The 23957-nt window shown below is 44.5% G+C and overlaps 1 protein-coding gene across 6 annotated transcripts in view; it reads right to left on the minus strand.

The window, feature by feature from the left end:
- The window catches only part of TENM4 (teneurin transmembrane protein 4), a 358763-nt gene that overhangs the window by 23762 nt on the left and 311044 nt on the right, over positions 1-23957 (minus strand). For all 6 annotated transcript variants that reach the window (XM_040584319.1, XM_040584315.1, XM_040584317.1 and 3 more), the window contains 4 exons: positions 13863-14035; positions 9759-9994; positions 3262-3558; positions 417-2031 (listed from right to left, as the gene is read on the minus strand). In XM_040584319.1, the coding sequence (XP_040440253.1) occupies positions 417-2031; positions 3262-3558; positions 9759-9994; positions 13863-14035 (2321 nt within the window). The remainder of the gene's footprint in view (positions 1-416; positions 2032-3261; positions 3559-9758; positions 9995-13862; positions 14036-23957) is intronic.

Below are 23957 nucleotides of genomic sequence, written 5' to 3' on the forward strand. Positions count from 1 at the left end.
AGTAAAAGGTGGAAGTTGCTGTTGCCATTCTGTTAAAACAAATCTGCATGTAATTTGCTTAGTTGCAAATAAATCTCTAGGCAAAACTGGGTAAACAGAGCTGCCCCTCTACAAAGAGAAAGGTTATCAGAACATTAATTGGTAGCTAAACTTGGGATATTTGAGGGTACGAAACACTGGAAGCAAAATAAAAGGAACAAACACTAAGGAAGAGAAAAAGAAACAAGTCTGGGAATTACAGTCTTATCTATGCTAATGAATTAAACATGCCCTGGACATAGGGGTCAACTGGCAAAGAAAAGCTTGTGTCCATTATATTAAACACTGGATATCATGGTAACCAGGATATTGAGAGAGAAGAAAGCTACTCACTGATGGCAAACTTGTGAATATGTTAATTAATTTAAATGTCTTACCTGTCATGTAACATTTGATATCCTGAGAGTTGCTAATGGGATTGTTGTTCTTGAACATATACAGGTTGAAAGGCATTATGTTATTGCTACTCAGATGCTTCCACATATCGTGGTCTGGACTTGTCCACCGACCCACTAGCACATCATAGTCTCTCCGTCCCATGTGGATAAGCTTTGTGAGGGGGTCATACAGTCCTCCGTGGTAGCCGATGATGATCTGGAAGTTGGGATTAGTGTCCATGTAGATCTCTCCATATGCTGTGTACAGTATCTGCTTAATCATTAAGCCTGTCCCACTGAAGACAGCCAAAGGAGTGCCAATGTTATCGCAGGCTATGTAGAATTCATCACCGCTGCTGAGCTCCATTGCAAAGAGATGACCTTGGAGGTCATAGTAGAGGGAGGTGATCTCTGAGCTTGAGTGGTTGTATAAATGGGTGACCTTGGTTGGGTTGGTCAGATCTGCATAGAAGAACTGCAGGTGATGGCCATGACTGGTTTTGCTAGAGACTCTCCTGCCTAGGCCATCATAGCGGTATTTCACACTCCACCCACTAGCTTTGTTGTACGCTTTGATGAGCAGGCCAGCTGAATTGTACTCAAAAATATCATTGCCCCTTTGCTTCAGGAAGCCATCTTCATCCATTTTGTACTGCACATCCCCCAGTCTAGTAATCCTGTCCCTGAGGTCGTATCTGAGCGGTGTAAGGCGGGCACTATTCCCCGGACTCAACAAATGGAGGTTTCCGTTCAGGTCATAGCTGTAGCGCCAGAGTGGTTTGTCATTGATAGACACTGTCTGCAACTGGCCATCAGCATCATATTCATATGAGTACCTAGTTGTGTTTGCGTAAGGGCCAACCTTTAGCTCTTTCTTAACCACTCTCCCCATGTTGTCATACTGCACAGTCATCCAGTACATGAGAGATCGGAATATCTCATACTGGACCTCCTTCATCCTGCCATAGGCATCAAAATGTTTGGTGTGAGTCATGACAGCAGTGGTGATAATCTGGTTGATATCGTAGTAAATAACTCCGAATTTACCAAATTGCTCAGTTTTGCCTGACACATCATCGTACCTGTAGAGATCAATGGGTAAAGGTGTCTCATTGATGACAGCTTGCATGCTGGTCACCCGAAAGCTGTTGTCGTAATTATAGTCAAAGCGTGCATTCACCATGCCTTCCTCAGTGAAGCGGAAAATCTGTCGATCAATGAGGGGTCCTATCTGTCTGTATCTGATTGTACATGTGAACCCTTCGTTCTGCAAGTTTATGGTCTTCAGCATGCCAGCAGTTTCGTCATAAGTGAAACTGATCTTTGTGGTGTCGTAGAGCATCTCGGCTAACTTGGACAGCTTCCCATACTTGTAGATGACACGTCTCCCTGTGCCCAAGTACAAAGTGTGGAGGAGCTGCTCATCCTCTGTGAAATCCTGAATTACTGAGGCATTGCCTTCTGGTGGCCGGTAGATGTTCCTGTAGTAACCAATGGAACGAATGGTTTCTAAAGTCTGACGAGCAACGTTGGGCATGGTCACCGATGACAAACGGTCATTCTTATCAAACTCAAAGATATACTGTCTCTGGCTGTGAAGGAGCAGCACCATGGACTGGATGGGAAGGACAAAAGTATAGATTATATTCCTGGTTTCCAGGCAAAATTATACTCAACTCTCACAAAACCTGCAAGACTCTCCAGTCCACAGAGAATGGCAAGTGAGATAAATCTCTGCACCCATAGGATTAAATGGGGAGAGGTATGCAGCTGCACAGCACGTCGAGCATCCCCAGGTAGGAGTGGGTCAGAGGAGGAAGCAGTTAATGCAGTGAGGAAGGTCTAAATTCAGAATGCTCAGCTCAGAATCAATACCCTGTATTTAGCTGTCTCTAACCAAATTCCCTGTGCCAATAGATTTTACAGACTAAACAAATACAATTGGTAGAGCTACTTAAACAATGCTTGAAGAAGTATCCCCCAACACCTTCCAATGCCCAATTAATTAATTATGTCTCTGTATCTTCTATTACTCTCCTAGTCCAAACTTCTGCCTGCAGGCTTATTTGTTCTGGGATTTTTTGGTTGGGTTTTTTTTTTTTTTTTTTTTGCATGTAACAACAGTCCATACGTATAATACAAGGAGCAAGTCAATACTTTTTGCTTTTTAAAAGCTATGTTACTGTAGCTTCCTTAAACTGTTGTAGGGATAGGCTCTATACAAAAATCAGGAATAAAAATTTCCAGCCCCAGGTATGCAGCCTATGGATCTATAGGACAGGGCAGTGTAATGATGAATGGTCATACCCAGAAGAATTTAAATCCCGTGCCAATCTACAGAGTGCAGACTACAGAAAACACTGCAAAGTGTACTGCAACAATCTGGCTGGATTCATGCCTCGTACTTCTTAATTACAGGTATTTCCTACAAAGCAGGAATAGGCCACTCATGGAAGGCAGAATGTCAGACCGTACAGGTTATTTTCACATGGAAAATCCTACTGGAAATTCTTGCTGTTCACTCCTCTGACTTTACTGGAAGATATTTTATACTGCATCTACCTCAACAAAGGAATGCTGTGCTTAAAAAATCAAATGTCAAAGCTTCACAGCATTAAGATGCTCTCAGTGTGACTGGGAAGAAACTTCTCAGGCTCCTTTCAATTGCTGTTTGGTGGTCTCGCATCGAAGTTACTATGTGCACCTTAGTGTAGGCAGAAAAGGAGTATTGGACCATAAGGACCATAAATCAGCTGATGTGAAGGAGTGCAGCTGTGCTGAGCTCAAAGGAGTAAAGCCCACTTGCACCAAATGCACCACCTCTGAGCAACAGGAGGATTCTTACCTTCTCCAAGTAAGTGTAGCTCCATGATTTGCCATCAGCAAAGATCCTGGATGTAATTCTGCCAGACTGATCATACTCCAGCCTTTCTGACATTGTGCCCCTCTGAATCCCTGCAATGTGTCCTCCCGGGGAATACGTGACATTGACCCCGTTCAGTCTGCTGCTGGGTGACCAGAGACTGGGTCTCCCTGCCTGGTCATAGAGGATGCGGAGTGTGAACTTGCGGTGGTCATCATAGATTTTCTCTGTCCTTGTCACACGATCAAAGTCAAGGGACAGCAGGTTTCTGTTGTGAACCTACAGGACAGAGATGGAGAATTAGGAAGCTAGAAACAGTTTAAGTTACAAAGACTAGCCTTGTTTCACCTAACACCTCTTTAGACCACACTGGAGAGTGTCCAGCTGTTTGTTGCCACTGGACAAGAGGCAATTTTTAAAGGAAAGAGTTGTCCTAATGTTGCTTCTGTTGACTTCAGGGAAAAGAGAGGCAGAAAAACAGGGTACTTTTGAAACATCACCATGGAGAAGGAATCTTGCCCATATCCCAAACCCAGGCTTAAGACTGCTACAGCAGATGTTATTATAGAACTACAGAAGATAAAATGACAACTTGTTGCAAGGAATATTTGCAAAGTACTCTGCTTATTAAACCTAGGATATATAGACTTTGGCTTTCATGCACATCAAAAAACAATACTTATAGAAAAAAGATGGATGTCATGTCAACATAGTGGAAAACAGAGTTTTTCCTCTGAGTTTATGGAATATACCACAGGCACTGGAGGTTATGCATTTTGCCTGAGATGAAGTATGGAGGCCTTGACCACTGTAGATGTTAGACAGAGCAGGAACTTTTCTGTGAGAGCTAGAGTTTTGCCTTCATTGTCCTGGGGTTATTTGGTGTTGCATAATTATACTCCTGTTACCTCCGCTGCCTCTGCATTTCCAAAGATCAAAGGTATCAACTTCAAAGGTAGGAGCAGGAATACATTTCGATTCAGGGATTGTGGTGCACAGCAATACAAAAAGGAGCTGATAACACAACTCATGTTTAGCTGCGTGTGCACGGAGAATTACAAAGCAACACCACCACAGTAGCAAAGTACTGAGCAAGGATGAAAAACACACACTCCCAGAAAAAGCTTGCCAGTGAAGACAGCTCTTTCTCCATCCCACCACTTTTGAACCTCTTTCAGCTGGTAAGCCTTTCTTTTCTAGAAAGTTGCAGATTCTTCTTGGATGAATTTCAAACTCCAGGCAGCTGACTTGGTTTTCAGTTCCCTTTGCAGCCCTTCAGCTGCAGTCAATAAACCAGAGTTTGCTGTTTGCTGCAAGGTCTTCAGACAGAGTTAAAAACTCTGCCTTACCCTGCTCTGGGTAAAGTCAATGCTCCTGACCTCAGCACTGTTCTCAGACCTGGTCCAGCTTTGAGCTTGGCCATTACATTAGAGTATATGATTGAATTCCCACTATATTTTGAGGGATGTAGGAGTATCTGGGAGTTAAACAGTGAGAGAAGTGATGGGGTAGAACAACAGGAAAGGAATTCCTGAGCCTTGGAAGAACAGAAGTAGCAAAGGCAGGAACACTGCAGTGCTTTTGTGATGTGTGGGCAGATGTCTGTGCTGAAGCCTAGAGAATGGGGACATCACAAAGTTGGAATTCAAAAGAAGTCATCTCAAGAGCCAAGGAGAGAAGGAATGGGTGCCATGATGTAAGCATGAAGATGATGTAAGAGGAGGCAAGTGCAACAATGATTTTCAGCTCATGAATAACCACAGTAAAAGGCGGGTATGATTTGAGGAAAGAAATGTTGTGGAAAGGTAGATAATGCTCTAATTAAGTACGTGTAAAAGAGAATATAAATGTGTAATGAGAGAAAGAAGAAATCAGCCAACAGCCCACTGTAACAGGCAAGCTGGAAAATAATTAAAAAGGTATCAAAACTCTAAGTACAGATGCACACATGTAACTAACAGAGCAATTTGATATCTCGTAGGGGCTTGCTGCTATAAATAGAGAAACAGAAGCGGCAATTGCTTGCAAAAGAGAGAAAAAAAAAAAGGCAAAGCAGAAAGGAACAGCATCTCTGCCTTCCATCTATTCACACAGCAGCTTCAGCTCAGCAGCTGCAGCTTCCGCTCATGCTTTCTGCCAAGAGAGCTGGAAAGAGCTCTTCCAGGGCTGGGAGTGTAATCCAGGCTGAAAGTGGCCTCCCTGATCCGTGTGCCAGCAGCAGTGCCATTCACTGTGCTGGAAGAACCAAATAACAGGTCCCTGGATAGCTCTCAAGCCCAGTCAAAATCTCTGTATCCCATTACCGGTGCCCTAAGTCATTCCACCCTCCCCATGCTCTGGCAAGCAATTTCTGTGGGACTAGTTGGAAACAGTCTCCTTTCTTTTTATGATTTGTTTTCTCTGCTCCTTTGGTGTAATGTCTCTTCTCTCTGTGAAGTGCTGCAGTGCCAGTAGCCACCCCTCAATGCAATGGGCAAAGTGAAGCCTACCCTGCCGGACAGCCTCTGAACAGAGCCTAAATCTTTTTCATCCTTGTTCAAGGGCATGCCTTGAACAGAAGTGAATTTTCTGCAGAACTGACAGGGCTGCAGGCTTCAGTCCAATAACCATGTTTTATGGTGAGCAGCTAAATAAGGTGTCATCCTACATCCCAGAGTCCTTATCCTGGAACGGGGTTGGAAAAGCTCCTGCAAAAAGCTTTGGCCCCTCAGAGTGTCTGACAAGGCTTGTGATCAGCACAGGATCGAGACAGGATAAATTTAAATCCACCATTCACAGTGGCTTTGGTATCCCCTCTATAATGTGTGAGAAATTTAAATTTAAACCCGAATTGATGTTCTACATTACTTTATTCAATTCCTTAGCTTGCTCTGGAAAAGCAAGAGCATAAACACACCACCATTTCTGATTTTTCCAATGCTTCCCATGGAGCTCCTTTAGCTCGCATTATAATTAAACAACATGCATTGATCTCCCTGGGGAACAAGAGCACAAAAAGGGAAGATTTTTCATGAAAACACTCTGGCAACCTTCAGCAGAGGAGAGCAAACAATACTTCTGCAACGAGAACTCCAGGAGCCAACAACATCCATGTGATAAATGGCTGCCTACAAAGCAATTTCCCCAGCGAATTGCTAAAACTGTTGGGGTGGCCATATCCAGACCTAAACACCTTGCAGAAAATGTGGAGATGATGCTGGACTGTCACTAGTCAACACAACTGAAATGCTTAGTAGCATATCCCAAGAGACCTCTCCAGTCACGTTGGTTCTGGGGAGTGTTTGTGACACTAGGCCTCGATGCCACTATTAACCTGCTGCCAAGGTCTTGGGAAAAACAAAATGTCTTACAACAGGAGTTTCCATGGTTAAATAAATAAAAGAGCTGAGCCAGCAGCTCTGTCTCTTTTGTCTGTCCTCTTTGCTCCACTGTCAGAGATTACTTTACCTCCTTTATTGAAAAACTCAAGTTTGTTAACATAAAAAAAAAAAAAAGGAAAAATGAAGGAGCTCTGTTTCTTCAAGCAGAGTTTACCCAGTGCTCTCACTGCAGATGAATTCTGCGTTGCTGTTGGCCACTGATGGGTTCAATTTTTAGCCACCTAGATTGTGGAGACATCTCACCGCTGGGTGGGTGGATCAGAGCATGACAACTTTCCATGGGTTATGTGGGACAGGAGAAGGGAAAGGGGCTGCTTTAACATATGTGCTGCTTTAAAGATGCCTGGCCAAGTGCACAGCCAGGTCACCATTGATGGGACTGCAAAAAAGACATCAGGGCTGGCCCTTTTCCCTCCATCCATGCAGAAGTCCCTGCCCTGTGCCTTATCCCTGCAATAAAGAACATGTGCATTGTATTATTTGCTAGGGAGGGTCAAGGAGGCAGCTGTGAAACTGGCCTCATCATGCTGGGAGCTGGTTGAGCTCATGGCAACAGGTTGTCAGTCCACAGGAATATGCTGTAACCATGGGAGGAAGGGCCACAATCACAGAATGTGGATCCATGCGATGGCAGGAGAAAGGATGCTGGTTTCAGAGGAACTCCCTCTTTTACAGTGGCCAGATCCTGTTCTCGCCTCAAAGGCTTCATGGAATGATGTGGCAGCTTCTTTGGGCTCTTTCCCCATGGAGCACCATGTCTCTGCTGCTGTCTCATGCAAGCAGCGGAGTGAGGGGAGTGGGAAAGTAGTGATTTATTCACATATGGCAGAAAATGATAGTATTTCCCAAAGTGAATAAAACCATGTTGAACTTAACTTCCCTAAGCTTCTCCCTTACCAGGGAAAGCAGAAATTACTGGTATGAGGGAAGAGGAGAACACGACACACAGAATATGCAAAAATCTGTGCAGTCCCCAGGGATGCAATTAGCACCTTGCAGGTTTACGTCTTAGGGGTGCAGATGCTGCCATGCAGGTACAGACAGGCAGCTTAAAACATCTTGTACATCCTCAGCTACTTTGAACCCTTGAACAGAGCCATAACTGAGTCCGTCAACCATGTAAGATGCTCTCTTGCTTCACTAGAAGGGCCCTGGTAGGCTCCAAATGTGAATAAATGCTGGCAGATTTATAGGGACACAAGTAACCAGCCTGAAAACACATTTTGCAAGTGTTTTTCCAACTGCGGTACAATATAAAACAAAGACACATTCTGCATTTGAATCTACTGTGAAAATTTTGGAAGATAAAACTGACACGGGCAGCTGAGCTGTGGCTAAATGAGTGGATACTGCTTTGAACACCAAATAGCTGTGTCACAGCTGCAGATTTCAGAAGGCTCTCTCCTTTCAGTAAAAAGACCTGCCTGATAATTTCGTTGGTTATTAAACTAAACTAAACTAAAATAAATTAAAAACCCCAAGAAGGGTGACGTGGACTCATCTGCAGATATACAGCAGTTCCCAGTGAAGGAGCAGCTTTAGCTTTCACTACTGTTTGCCGTTTTTCTCCTGGTAACAAGATATGAGGCTATCGACGCAAGGGGAAAAGAACAGAGCCTGGGTTGGGAAGGGTGAAGAGCAAATCTTGACAAGCGTGAGCGAGAAGAGATGAGAGAAATCACACCAAGGTGGCAGGGGTCACACAGAAGGTAATAGGGAGAGGTGAAGAGCAAGGAGTGGGAAACACATTTTCTGAAACTCGAGCATTAATATTGACTGCAAAGCTCAAGTGTGAATAAATAGCTGCAGTTCTTTTGCTGTGGTGGCATCACACAGCACTAAGCATGTTTCTCAGAGGGTCTGAATTTGGCAGGTGCTGAGCAGCTTCCCAGGAACCGCTCATCAGCCCATGACTCCAAGACTAGCAAGGTATAAGGTGATTGCGTAGGACTTGCTATCACAGGTTACCAGCCTTGCCAGCAGTTAGCAGAGGAATTACAGGCTTATTGGGCAAGATCTTGAAACAGCCCTGACAAGTCTGTGGTACATTGTGCAGAGCAATGTTTTCAAAACACATCAGTCTCAAGCACAGAAAGGACCGTGCGCTCCTGGAGGAGAGAGTGCTATCAGGCCAGAGCTGTTTATAACATTTCACTTCTGGGAACGATGGCAATTGCGATGAAATGCCCTGCGAGCCCAGCTCTCCAACAGGTTCAACAGATTAGGAAGTATCAGGAATCTAGAGATTTTTCTGAGGCTGCCCAGTGAATAATAATAATAGAATCACAGACTGGTTTGGGTGGGAAGGGACTTTAAAATCACCTAGTTTCATGACCCCTGCCCTGGACAGGGCCCCCTCCCCCCAGCCCAGGCTGCTCCCAGCCCCGTCCAGCCTGGCCTTGAGCCCTGCCAGGGATGGGGCACCCACAGCTGCTCTGGGCAGCCTGGGCCAGCGCCTCGCCGCCCTCACAAAGAAGAACTTAATCTTAATAGCTAATCTAAATCTAAATAAAACTGTTACCCCTTGTCCTATCAGTACACTTCCTGATAAAGAGTCCCTCCCCATCTTTCCCATAGTCCCCCTTTAAGTACTGGAAGGCTGCCATAAGGTCTCTCTAGAGCTGCCTTCTCTCTAGGCTAAACAGCCCCAACTCTCTCAGCCTGTTCCCAGTCCTCATATGATTAGAAATGTTTCGGTGCTCAGGTTTATCACTGCCAGCAGTGCAGGCAGAAAATACCTATACTAATTGGTGCAGAAATTTATAGTTATGACTGTCCCTTGCTTGCTTAAACAGCCTGACATGATGGTTAAACCTGAGGTGTCCGATGGGAGGTCATGCATTCCCAGTGGTGCAGAGGACTTGCAGGCAAATCAGCAATATACCTGTGACAGCTTAAGAGAATGTCAGCACATAAGGAGGCACAAGGATATATTCAAGTCATAAAGGTTGTGTCACTGAGGATGAACGGCTAGGTCTCCGTCCTGCAGACTCATCCCTACTGCAGACAGTACAGATCAGCCCTGTCCCTTTCCGTCACGAGGCTGGGGACTGATGAGATAGGAAGTGGAGTCCAAAACTGCTCACGCTTCTCACTTACCCTCAGCCGACGTCCAAAGACGGTGACCTGCCCTCTCGCTTGCTCTTTCCTCTGCCTCCACTCCACGAGATTGAGGCCATTGTCGATGGGCAGGGTGACATTCCTCTTCCCCACCGTGGGGTTGACGGTGCCAGCCAGCAGATGCGGCTCAGTTTGCAGGGCCACCTCCATGCCGTTAGCAAGCATCAGTCTGAGAGAGCCATCAGCGCCAATGTAGTAGCTGTTTCGGACTTGATCTGAAGACAGAAAAAGAGATCTTTTCAAATCCAGTGATACAGTTCCAGCTTTTCATGTGCTCCCTCACCCAGGCTTCATCAAAATTTCTGATGGTTGCAACCAAATGCTCTTTGTCATTGACCTGTCCCACTCAGTGAGCAAAACATTAGTTTCATCTGTGAAAGTAAAGATGGACAATCTCTTTTTCATTCTGATGAGGTTCTGCACCTCAAATTCTTACAGAAAAGTCTTACACAGGTTAAAAAAGGCACCAGTGGAAAAGCTGTATAATACCGTAGCAAAGGATGCAGGTTCAAACCTCTTTTTCTAGGCTGAAACACTGGGTGGCGAGATATTTGTTTTAAATCACAGTCCAGCTGAAAACTTTCCACGCTTTTATATCCTAAAAGATCCCAGTTTTGCTACAATAAATGAAAAAGTGGGGCCACCTACTTTCCTCAGCTTATTCACCATCTCACAAGTGACAGGAAATTGCACAGCGAGTTAATGGTAACCAGTTCCCCAAATAACAGCCAAACCTTTTCACTTGGGAAAGCTTTCAGGAGGCAACCAAAGTCCTCATGTTTGGAGAGAAAGCAGAGGCACTAAGCTCCCACACATCTCCATACATCTGGCCTTCACTAGCACTTGAAAAATCAGCAGATTCTGAGGCCAGGATTTGAGAGTTCAGGAGTGGTAGAGAAGAATAATACCTCTTCCACATCCTTCAGGAATCAGGCAGGCTGAAAGCCCGTCCTTTGAATCTCCATCTGGTGTTTCTGTGGACTGGAGCTCACAAAGCGTAAGAAAGCATGAGACTTTCTCAGTGCAGAATGGCTTTAAAAACGCATTATACAAAGACTGCCTTATCTGAAGCTCCTCAAAAGCTGGAAAATATTACCATTTCTGTCTCCCAGGCTGCCATAAATACCTAATTGTGAATAAAAACACCCATTAAAAATTCATGTCAATTGTTCTTCCGTTCTGAGGCAAGTTGGGTTTTGTTCACTAGTTGCTCTGCCATAGCTCAGCAGGAAACAAGATCACAGTGAAATTATCATCTCTCGTCTAGATGAAATAGATCAGTAAAGAGCACAGTCTGGTATAATTAGGAAAGGAAACCTGACACCAGTTGGTCTTTTTTATTGTGAGTCTGATCCTGCTCCTGTTGTATCCAGCTGGCATCTTGCCACACTGATCTCAGCAGGATCACAACTCAACATACTGTACACAGTAGTGATGGTGTGAAACTGCTGTGGCAACTGGATTTTGCCACTATAAACATGCAGCAGTGATCCACAGTGTAAATCTGAATGTTTTGGCTGTACCACTGAGTACTTAAGTTGATGGCCTTTTGACATAGACTCCAGCAGCATCAAACCCACTCCATGCTTGATTCTGCAAATGTAGTGATGGGGGAGAGACAGCTGGCTGTCATACTTTTGTTCTTAGTTGCTTGTGAGAAAGTGGTAGGAGATGTGCTTTAAATCAAACCAGTGAAATATCTCTGCATGGCTAATATATTCTTCCCTCCTTCATCCTTCATTGGGAAGCAGCAGAAAGCTTGAAGGTCTCCGTGAAACGCAATGGACATGTGATGTTCCCTTTGTGTCAGATAAGCACCACAGAGGGGTTATGGTGGATTGTCAAGCAGTGTGGTACAGTGTGGGGAATGTAAATCCTCCACTTCCAACATTTTCCCAAGAGAAGACTCTCCCCTGGCTTTGGAAGGCATTTCTCAAGGGCTACATAAAATCCAGGGGCCATTGGATGCTGTATTTTACGCTGCTTTGGCTCTAGGGCACTACTGCCCTGTTTTGGCCTTGAACAAATGCTCACTTTGTCATTAGTCCAGAGGACAAAATCCCACCGAGGTTCTGAGGTGCCTGTTAGCTCCAGAGGCTCCTAAATCCATCCTACAGGAATCTGTAACCTTCCGAAAATGCCTTCTCAGATCTCACTTGTTCACAGTGGGATCCAGGTTCCCTGAAAGGTTCACCAAGGATTTCTGAAAGCTGGCTAGATCTGTGAGTGCAGAAGGGAAATGCACAAGTACCTCCCACGCAAAGTGAATCTGCAACAACCATTTTCCCCAAAGAACAATGGAGTGGGCAAGACGCTCACAGAGCCTGACAACAGCTCCAGCTCCATCCGCTGGAGAAGCACTTGGAAGGCAAGTTACATTTCAGTCGTGCTCAGTACATCCCTGGACAATTCCAGTGGCCCTTGTTTCAGTTTCTACAGTGCTGCCATGAGCAAACAGCTACCTCCCTTTGGGAATTCACAGTCCCTAACTCCTGTGGGAAAGCCACCCTCAGCAGGTCACAGGCCACCTCTGCTGCGACATTATGCAGACCTGCATTTTAAGGTAAGTGAGTTTCTTAAGATCCAAACAGTTTAATAATTTTATACTTCTGAAGATGGTTAAGCTGTTTGTAATACTGCATGTCCTAACGGTAAGAGTGCCCCTGTGCTGGAGGGCAGTACAATGAGATAATTGACCGTGGCACCATTATGTAACTGTGCCTTCAGCTCTGGGTGTATAAATCACATCACAGACAATTATCTCACTAAAGGGCCCCCAACAGCAGGCTCTATTGCTTAATTAGGCTCTTGAGGTGAAGCCAACCTCATGTCTGTGCAGTTGCCAGATGTCTTGATGGGAGTGGATGGGATGGGGCGGGGTAGGTTGGATCTGCTTTGCAGGCTGAAGTCAAGAATAAGAAAGTCATTGTGTTCGCTACAGGAATAGCGAGCATGGCTTGAAGGGCCTGGCACCCTCTCATCCGCCCCCTCCAGAGGCAGGAGAAGCAGTGCTCAGGCATAGCAGGCACATTCTTTCAGGAAAGCTTGCTGTTATTATAGGGAGGGGGAGAGAAATGTGTGTCCCAGAGATGCGGGAACAAATGTGACTTGGGAACACGTCAGTCTCACTTGGAGAACTTTGTTCCTTTCACAGGGAAATGATGTCTGACACCCCATTGCCATGAGGCACAGACTAAGAGTGAATGAGAGCTGGGGAGTGAACAAAGCAACGAGTCTGAAAGTCCTTTCCCTTTCTCCAAGCCCCAGAGACCAAGAGTGATGGCTAACCCTGACCCCAAGGAGGCTTCACATGTCGGAACCTGGAGATCCAGGCTGGCATGGTTTGTGCACTACAACTTCTGCCCCTACCGGTATGTCAGCACAGTGCTCCCCTGTTATTTATTTCTCTTTTCTTTCCCACTTTTTCACCTTTTCCTCTGCCTCAACAATCTTCCACATCTCCACCTTACCACCACCTGCAGAATTGTGCTCATTTCTGACAGCCACAAACTGGTCCCACCGGTCCCACCCCAGCGGCCCACTTCTCCTTTCTCCTTTGTGCCTCTCCACACCAGCTCTTTAGCTCAAACACAGACCTTTTGGGGACCGGGATGGTCATTTTTCTGGATGCTTCCTTGTGAATGTTTGAACAGCCAGTGAACAAAGAATCAGAGGGATCTCCAGCAACCAGCTGGACGCCTGTTCCAGGAGGAGAGGAACTGTTAAATTGAAAGCCATTAAGAGAATGAAGCAAAGGGGGTCAGCTGGAAGTGTGGCTAGATTTATGCAACCCTTTTTGTTATAACAATAATGGTAATGAGGATGGAGGACTGCACTGCATGAGGACTGCACAGCAAGGGGACCAGCTGAGAATGAAGCAGAAAACAGCTGCAGAGCAACCATGGCGCTAGGGAATGTGGCTAAGTAGGTGTGAGCGTGCATCTGTACCAGCATGGGGGGAGCTCTGGGGCTCTGAGAAGGCAGGTGATTTTTGGTGCTGGGATTATCAAGGCGGTGCCTGTTTCCTGATGGATAATCCATTGTGTGCAGCTTGGTTGGGAAAGGGGAAGTGGCCCAACTCACCTTGGAGCAGGGTGTAGAAGGCTCCCGATGCTGACAAATTGGTTGTTATCGTAACATCATCCTTGCTGGAGGTTTCCACCTGGACATGCACAGAGCTGTCGGTGTCACTGCGGAAGCTGCTCACTTGGCCAGTAGGGAAGGTCACGTTGGTCAGGCGGCCAAAGCTGTCATACCTGAAAGGGAGGAAGGAGTAAAGTCAACAGCATCAACAGAGAAGTGGGATACAGGAAGCATCCTATAAAGCAGAGACCAAGTCTTGAGTTCTTCACCCAGATTTTCCCTAAAGAAAAACGCACTGTCACTCTGTCAGATTGTCTTGACTTTTTTGGCTTCATGAGAAGCAAATCACAGGTTTTAGCTGAAGAAAATCAAGCAAAGAACAGAAAATGACTAAATAAGTATTAGGCTGTATTTTAACAACATTTTTCCTATACTTATCACCTGCATTATGCTTCTTGTTTACAAAAGTTACTTTATTTCCCATCCAATGTGCTGTGACTTACCGAAAAGGACTGGCCTGTGCATCCTGTCTTGCAGAACTCGTTGTTTCTGAAGGCCACCAACTGTTTTGTCTGGTTGTGTCCTGAGCTCTTCAGCAACTTTTTTTTTTAATTTTTATTTTTTCTATTTTATTTTAAAAGCTAATGTTAGGGTAGCAGCAAGAACCTGCCAGATTGGCTACATCAAGTAGAGCACAGTCCTTTGTGAGCACGGTGTAGAGCCCTGAGCACAGATGAGACCCTCGTGTCTACCTTTTACTGTTCCCAGGACCATCTGGAAGGGCTGATTTAAAAGTGCAAAAAAGTAGTCCAGTTATCACCCCTACTGTGTCCTTGGCTTCCCAATGAGGGACTCAACATAAGCACCATCTGGGAAAGTTTCTTTGATGTGGACACCTGTGTACCGGGACCCAGATGAAATAAGCTACAAACATGCAGGTCCCACAGCAGTTAACAAGCCGGGTGGTTATTTTTCAGTAAAAAGGAGAAGCAGACCCGTGTGCCTAGAGGCCTCCTGAGTCGACATAGGAAACGCAACATCCTGCCTCTCATTTGTGGCACTGCAAAAAGAGTGCTCTTGGGTCACAAGACTGAGCTACGAGCAGACCACTGGTGAGGGACCTTTGCAGCGAGGCTACTGCGGACTGAAATGGAAAGCAGCAGGAAGGTCTACTGGCATATGTCTGGAGAGCTGTTGGACCTTCTGATGAGATGGACCTTCAGGGAAGGGATATTTAAATAATTAGGGAGAAACAGTAGAAAAATTCCAGGAAAAGCAATCAGTGGTAAATGTCTGACTTTCAAGTCCTGCCCACATATCAATTAAGAATGATTTATATGATATATAAGAAGATCATATCAAGAAAATGTATCACTTGGGGATGCAAAGTGAATGATGGGTGAGCAGAGAGGACTTGGTAAGCCTTTGATGGAGCACAGTGTTCAGTGAAGGGCACTATTCCTCAGAATAATAATTCAAATGATGCATTAAGGATAACAAGCTTAGAAAACATGATCTGAGAGGCACACCCCACACCTCCCCCCCCCCCCCCCCCCCCTAAAAAAAAAAAAAAAAGAAAAGTTGATTTAGAAGAGGGGAAACAAGGAATTGGGAAGATGCCACCCTGACAACTGTTGTTCTGAAAAGCATAATTAATTTGTTCGTCACATCTACTGAGGATGTAACAAAAAGTAATCGGCTTGAATGTAAACAAGGAAGATTCAGGCCAGAAGCTGGAGAACATTTTCCAGGCCCATGGCTGCTCCAAGAAGAGGAATAGATGGAGTGCTGGAAAACCCATTGCCCAACACTTTTAAGAATAGGTGAGAGAAAAGTGTTAGAGAGGGTCTGGATACAGCTGATCAGGCCTCAGAGTGAGCAGATGTTTGAGGAACTCTTGATCTTCCTCTTCAGGATTACTCTGAGCTGAGCTCAGAGACAACAGACCCCATCTAATAACAAAAAAATCCAAACAAAAAAAAAAAAGAAGAGAAGACAAGACAAGACAAGACACAAGAGACAAGAAAAAGTGCTCTTGAACTTCAATCCATGAGAGATCCAGGAGCAGCCATTGGACTGGCTCTGCACTACACAGAAAAAGAAAATAATTTCTCTTCTATTCTCTTTTTTTTTCAGATTTGTACACAATGCTGGTACTTTGCTTTTGACAATATGCTGGCAGTGACTCAGCATGAGGAAAGGCTGGTTGAAAAGGTGATTTCTGCCCAGAGTTTAATATTTATTGTATAGTGACTAAGTGGGTGAGTTCATTGCAAGTCTCTCCAGCCCTTGGGTCTGGAGACACCATCATGCGAGGCTTTTCTTGCCCACGGGGCATAGGGGGAGGTAGGAAAGTAGAAGAAAGCATTTGGGCCTCCTCAGTGTCAGGCTATCAGTCATGGGATTATCCAAGCATGGAACACAGAGCAGCCTCACCCTTTCCCTCCCAGATCTTGGTGATCAGTTGTTCACTTGTGAAACAGAAAAGAAGGAAGAAAAAAAACAAACCAAAGATGAATTCAGGACTGCATTGCAGGAGTTTGGCAGAGACCAATTAAAGCTTTTCCAAGCAGCTAGCAGGACACAGTTTGGATCTGAACTGAATCTCCTTGCAAAAGCCAGAACTAAAGTGCTCTCAGAGCCAAATCCTTTGCTCCCTGTTTGTGGCTGGCCTGTTTGCACTGAGGCGGTATGCGTTTTGAAAGCGCCTTCTGCACAGTCATCTGCACGTCTCCTCTTAAAACCGAGTCTTAAACTGAAAACATCACAGGTGATATCTTTACCCCCTCTGCTGAGACAGGACACAAAGGACATGATTTAGTCTCACCTTCTAGCAGAGAAAATGTTGTCACTAAAGGGGTGTTGTGTAACACCCAAATCTTTCTACCACAACATCATTAGTCCTATATATAAACCAGTCTGAACCATAAGGGTAGACTCAGATCTCAAATGCACTAGAATTTAAGGAAGTTGGATCTGAATTTGGCAACTCTGACTTTGTGGTATTAACAACTGTAAGGGGTTTATTTTTATTGCTCTATTTACATTTTAAAAATTGAGTTGCTCCTGAAATTGAGCTTGATTCACCTCCTAAAAACAACAGGACAAATCTAGATGTGCTGCGCTGAAGTCTAAGGGGGGTGAGTTTGGTGTAATACAGGTGTGAGTGCGAAAGGATGGAGGTCTGCAGATAGGGAAAGGAGAGCAAAAGTCAGGATGGATGGGGACAGAGAGCTTGTTCGTGTGATGGACGTGGCTGCTGTTTCATTTAAGTGCTGAGTCAATGTCCTGCGAGTCATATGTTTTATCCTAATTGAATGACACTCTGCACTATGCTGAGAGTCAGCACAGAACCTACACGCCATGCAAGCCCTACTTATGTGCTCCAAAGAAAGCCTCAAAACCCTGTGGATACTTGATTTAACAGCCCCAAGCGGCAGCAGACATCCAGCTCTTTAAACTCTGTTCCTGGACATCAAGCTCAGAGCACCCTCACAGATGGTCCTCCAGCTCCCTGCTGGGCAAATTTGTAATAATTGCAAATATGCAAGTGGAGAAAGATGCCAGTAACCTCTGCCTGTGCAAAATGGGTTAAAATAGCAGGAAAAAACCCAAACAAACACAAAAGAGTGCGATGGTACCTAGACCTGTGTGCACACATTTTTCTTTTTAAGACAAAATGACTAAGTACAATACACATAATGGACACGGATACATTTTTACAGCTGTACAAAACTCACACTACAGGGAGAGCTTCACCAAGAGCAAGGGCTTCCATTTGGGACTTTGGATCCTGAGAAGCAAGGCTCCTTTTGGGCCAGAACAGGCTGGAATAGTGTGCTGGAATTGGTTTAAGATGTCTGCACGTGTACATTAGACTTTTGGCACCTTCTTAGTCACCCCATTAGCCTCCATCAGAAGTAACCTGGACCATCTGTGTTTTCTGCATATGCAAGAACTGCTGCAACTCGGCCCAGCAGCAAGGCAGGCACCTTCCAGGCACTTGCTTTGGGGGTGACAGCTCATCTATTTGCAGATGCAAGGAGGTCATTGCCTTTCAAAGGGAGAAATGCGAGAAGGTAGCACAATTAGACTGTTCCCATTTTTATTCTTATTTTTAATTGGTTGGCAGATGAAGTGTAAAATGCTCCTGTCCAGAGAAAAAACTCTTTTTAGCACCACAGTGGCATTGCAAAAAGAAGTGTGGGAAGCCAGTGAGCATGGACACCCCCCACCCACCCCCTTTTCCTCTTGGCAAGCAGTTTTTGCTTCTGTTTCGCTCAGGACCGGAGCACTTTCCGCATTTCCCTTGATTTAGATCACACAGCACATACCTGCTATCATCTGTCACATTGCAGATCTCGAACAGATAATGTGCTTAACGAGTTAAACGAGTCGGGTCCTTCTACCTCTGCTTTCAGCCCTGTAAAGGCACTTATAGGGCACATCCTCAGCTTGGAGAGGAAGGTCAAGCGACTGGCTCTTATGTAGCTGCAGGTGCGCTCTGGTATTTGCAGTAAGATAAATCTCTCCTAGTCACCTCATTTTGCAGCTAAGCCGCCTAGGCCTGTTTCCACAGTGTTGGGATTTAGGTGTGGGCCAGTTTTCATCAGAGCCTAAGACTTCTGTGTTCTCCAAATGCTCTGAAAGCACCAGAATTAAGAAAATACGGAAACGCGGGAGCGCACGCGGCGGCCACTCCGAGCAATGAATTCATCACCTGCTCATGCAGCTGCTGCCTCCCATTCAAACCTGCTGCAAAGGCTCAGCACTCACAATTACAGCGACAATTACCAGGCCAGCAAAGGAAGCTGTTGCCATCCATTCCCAATTGGAAACGTATTTAGCTAAGGTTCAATGCACAGAATTAAAATGGTATTTGGTGCTTATGAGGCCTAATTGTGAGCTTGTAAACATTCAGCGCTTTCATTTATCACATTACCATTGTGTAGAGACCTGGGCCTTGGGAATTAAAGAGAGCATCCTAAGTACTGTCTATTCAGAAATCAATTCCTTGCCTGAGTCTCTGGGTTTCCTCATTTTAGCTTTTTCACATTTCATCAGCCTTTTAAAAATCCAAGTCAAATAGATCGGAAAGAATTCACTATAATAATATTGCATTTAGTGCCAAAGTGTCCTAACGTACTTTGCAAACTATATTTTGTGTGCGATTATACAGACATGCACCCGCCGCCTCTGAACAAGCTCGCTTCTTCACAATTTTTCAAACAACATTAAACACAACATTAAAAATAAATCTATAACAGACAAACCAATACTACTCAAATATGTATGAGGGTGAGTCCTCTCCCTAATGACACAAGGCCATGCTGCAGCCACTGTCTGCAGAATTTTCTGACTGCCCAAATGAGAAGAGGAAGATCTCTCTCTCTGGCTTTTATGATACTCATAATTCCCTTGGTTCTCAACTAGACTCTGACACCAGGCATTCATTTCAAACCAGGCAAATGGCTCAAAACATGATCTCACAATGTACTGAGAGTAGTGAAGTACTATTTTATCGTGCCACTTAAATGCAGTTTTGCTAGAACTTCAAAGGAACAATGTTGAGAATCTGATTATTTTATCATGAAGAAATTGTGGAGCAAAGAAATCTTGCCAGAAGAGGAGGGAGGGCAAAAGCCAAAGGTGGTTCTCATACACCAGTCTGCTGCAGGAGCAGAAAGAGACCCTCACTTGAACTACTTTGAACCAAGGATGCCACCAAATCCCATAAAACTCAGTGTATGACCCGAGATATCATCAGGTGATAAAGGGATGTTATTAATGCTGTAAGGTAGCTTTTCTCTGAATCAGGAGGTGGCTGCACCTCCGAAGGTAATAAGCATTATTTATTTCTGGTTTTGGCTGTGAGAGAAAAAATTTCAAAGCCTTTATGCCAACTGCAAGGCACTCTGGGTCTGCATCTCACCTTGGGGCAGATGCTGGCCACAATTCCCAGTTCTGGCACCCCAGTCACCCAGACAAGGGCATTGGCTGGGGCACCAAATAGTGCTGCTGCTGGGGTGGGACCTCTGCTGAGTCTAGGGTGTCACCGGGAAGCCATCCAAGGTCCTCCTGCATGCTCAGTGCAGCTGGCTCCTACCTCCCACCCATTACAGTGTGTGAAGTTTGGCAGAGAGGTTCTCTGTAAACTATCACCCGACATTACAGGTCACAGCTCCCCTTACCGCCCATCTGAAGACCTGGCTCCATGAGACCCTTTGTCCTCCAGGCAGCTGTGAGCCACTTCTTGGGCAGTCCATGAAAACGTTTCAAATTTCTGGGCTTGGCTGCAGGGATCTGTAAGTATTTCATTCTGTATGGGAGGAGGTAACCTTTGAAACTAATTGGGCACACAAAGGACCTAAGCCAAAGAGCCTCATCTGGGCTAAATAATGCATAGAAGACTTGACTTTGGCTCAGAGGGAAATTGAATTAATGTACAGTGATACCATCTCAATGAGCTAATCAAGGTAATTGCCATATTCTTGATTTGAACAAATGCATTAGTAAGATTTTCTGGATTCAGAAGTAGACAAACAGCAACTTCTAAGAAACTTTGTAAAGGTTGGTAGCAATTTTTTCAGGTCAAGTGAAAAAGCAGCAACAACAAAGAAGCAAGTAGTCACACAGCATCCTTTGTCTTTGACTTGAGGAGTTGAACAAGAAGCCGTTCTGCGGGCAGAGCTTCCAGATCAGCTTCCTTTGCTGCTGATTATCACTGTCACAGGTTCAATGGGAAGGCAAGTCTTTAATCCAGTTACTGGACAAGCTGAGCTGCATTGCATTAATTGACAACGAATGTCAAGCCCTCTGCAGAGGCAGAGAAGGTCTATACAATGCTAAAACCCTCAAAGAAGTCCTAGATAGGCCTTTGGGGACAGGCTAATTACTGCAGAGAGCTAAGTTTTACTCTCAAAGGAAAGGGAAACTACACGTTATATACTGAACCTTTCTCAACGCTACACTCAATAAAGTAGGATTGTTACAGCAGCTTTGGTGTAGGATGTGTGAAAGGAAGAGCTGCGAGAGCTGTGCACGTCTGCTGCTGCCTGAAGACAGCACTGGTCTCCTTCCCCTACAGAAATGAAGGGACAATGTGCCAGCCCAGCCTGAACCCTTGGAGGACCCCGATTCCCTGGCGTGCCCTGGAAATAGACCTCCAGCACTGCATCAACGTATCCTACCTCCTCCTCTCCTCTCCAGAGCCACATCAACATGCCCGTACGTCACAGCTCTTGGCAGCCTTATGATAAAGGCTGAGAAATGCCCTGGTAAGAGTAACAACTGAAGGAGAACCAGAGATGCTGGATATGTAAACACGTAGTGTTGCCACTCTTGTAACACCATTGCTCTTTCATGTTGGATGTCTGCTTTATGGCCCTCTGCAGACAGTTAAAGGTAAATCTGATGAGGATGTTCTTTGTGGGGCCACTGGTGCGGTGTATAGTTGTGCCAGTTGAATTTATGTTGACTCTTAACTTTTTAAACAGTGATGTCCAGCTTGCCCTGGCCTATAAACAACTATTACATGCTGTGAGGAGCACGCAGCTTTTTCTCAGAGCCAGATTTGATGTCTTTATTTCCTTGGCCCTGAGCAAAACAGAAATATGAGCTTCACCTTCCCCCTCAGCCAGGACAGAAAACTACTCAGAGCACCTTGTGGCTGCTCATGATCACAGGATTTCTCTAAATCACTTGAACTCCTCAATGTAAATTTCCTGATGTTCTGATATAGAAACCAATAACTTGAAGGTATTGAATGTTGATTTGGTTTACACCATCTTCTTTGGCTTCTTGGATGTCAAGGAACTTAGATTTCATCCTGCCATTCCTGCACTCCTCCCTGCAGTTTGTGTTTGACTCATGCAAATCTGTCTGGTGAGAATGTATCTTAAGGCATTGAGAGTCATGATCTAAGATACCAAGAAATGGGAAGTATACTGCTTCTCATGGTTGGTTGCTCTACTGGTTAGGTAATCTCAGCCTTAAAAAATCACACCTTCCTGTCAACTGAAATGCTTTGCTTTCCAGGCCCTTACCCTTCTCAAGCCTTTCGCTGCTAGATTAAGAGTCTCTCTCTATAGGTGATAGCTTTGTGCTGATGTGCTGTGATCTAGACACTTCCCAGCCTTCTTCAAGTTTAAATAGATAGATCAAGCCTTCTTAGTTCTCCAGCACAAAAGCACTTTCTCCCCACAAATGTATTTTTGTTGTGGTTTTCTGCACAACCTTCAATTTTTCACTGTCCTTCATAAGCTGCAAACATCAGAACTGACTATTAGTCTCATCAATGCTGTACAGGGATAAAATCAGCTTCCTACTACCCACTACAAATAGAGTGGGATGAATATATGTATTAATTTCGCTTGTCCATCCAGGCAATGTTAGACAGATTTGCCATGGAATTATGCTGAGGATCACACTGAATGACCTGATGCTTTGGTCACTACAGCCTCTGAGACTCAATAGTCAGTCCAGTTCTTTTGTGGCCCGTTACTTATGTACCCTGCCATTAGACTGTGTGAAGAATGTATTTTGTTTAAATGAAACCTACTTTATTAAGGAATCTAATCATCTCAGCTTTATTTACAAATCTTCTCATTTTATCAGTCTGATTTTATTTTTTTTGCCCAGATTATGCATGCAAAACCTGGGTAGAATCAATCCCTGCCCATGCATTCAAAACAACTCTGCTGGATGATTCCCTGCTGCTGACTGCTTTTTGAGAGCTATCACAGAGCATGTTCTTGAACATTTGATATGTACCTTTCACAGCTGAAAAGACGAGCAGACTGATCTGCTTTCCAGGTCCCTAGTGGACAGGTTAGGATAGGATCAGATAAGATAGGATGGGCCAGGACAGGCTAGGATGAAGAGTGACAGTCTGCAGTGAAGACTGACATTCTCTCTCTTAGACTGAGCATATAAAAAAGCTTTCTAATAATAACAATAAGATAGGTAAATGCATTGTTATCACTACAAGGATCTATGAATAACTGGGATGACTTTGATAGGAACCATCTGACCAAATGGTATGTAATGTAATGCAATGTAAACATCTGTGTCTGAGCTAACCATTCTGGACTACCTCTTGCAGGGACAAACTTTCAGAATACAGCTTATGTCATCTTAAAGCAGATACCTGACATCATATATGACGCATAAGACACATAAGAAACTCACTCTGAAAATGCCTGTTTCTCTCCCTTACCCATAAAGGGAGGCTGGGGCAACTAATTCAGAGGTAGACTTTTACCCTGCAGTTCTATAAAGTTGCATCAGAACCTGTCAGGAACAGTTAAATAGAGATAACTGATAACAGGTTGGGATGAGGTATCTCTGAAGACACATTCCCAATGCTATTTTCAGTGATGTTATGCTATCATATAGTGCTGACTTGTTCTAGTCAAGATTTCCATAGTCCAACCACTGGAGAATACTGTCTACCATTTAGCTCTAAAAAGCTTTCTTTCAAGTCTTCTGAAGTGCATAAAAGGACCAGAATGATGACTTGCACAAATGTTCTATTTTGTTGGATAGCAAGAAATAATGGATCACTGTTATAAATATATCCACGGACTAAGTAGGATTTTAGCTTCTGTCTCATTTTATCTCCTTTATGTTTTCAGTCACACTTTTAAATAAAAGATTATGTTTGAAGTATAAATCTGACCGTTATTAGCTGTAATGTTTAGTTTGCTTCACTGTCCACGGCTACATCTGTTTTCAAGCACAGGAACTATTGGGTTCCTTGCAAAAAGGAAATACCTCCTTGATTTAGCACAGTGGTTCTGACAATATAGCAGGCTTCCACTCCTATAGAGAAAAACACCCTATCTTTCCTCCCTAAAGCCTCCCTCAAGCATATTCAATGTAAGAGATGGAAGGGTATTAACTTTGATTCACTGAGGAATATTGCTATAGTAATTGCAAGCAGAACATTGATGGAATGCAAATAACCTTTCAAAAGAGTCTTCAACAAGTTTCCATCAGTTCTTTTTGCGGCAGGAGCAGTAATAGTGAGTATTAAGCAAAGACATTTGCAACTAAGCCTGGAACATTTTAAAGAAAGAACCAAAGCAACTGCCT

This window comes from Falco naumanni, chromosome 2 (genome assembly GCF_017639655.2).
Source record: "Falco naumanni isolate bFalNau1 chromosome 2, bFalNau1.pat, whole genome shotgun sequence".
Classification (NCBI taxonomy): domain Eukaryota; kingdom Metazoa; phylum Chordata; class Aves; order Falconiformes; family Falconidae; genus Falco; species Falco naumanni.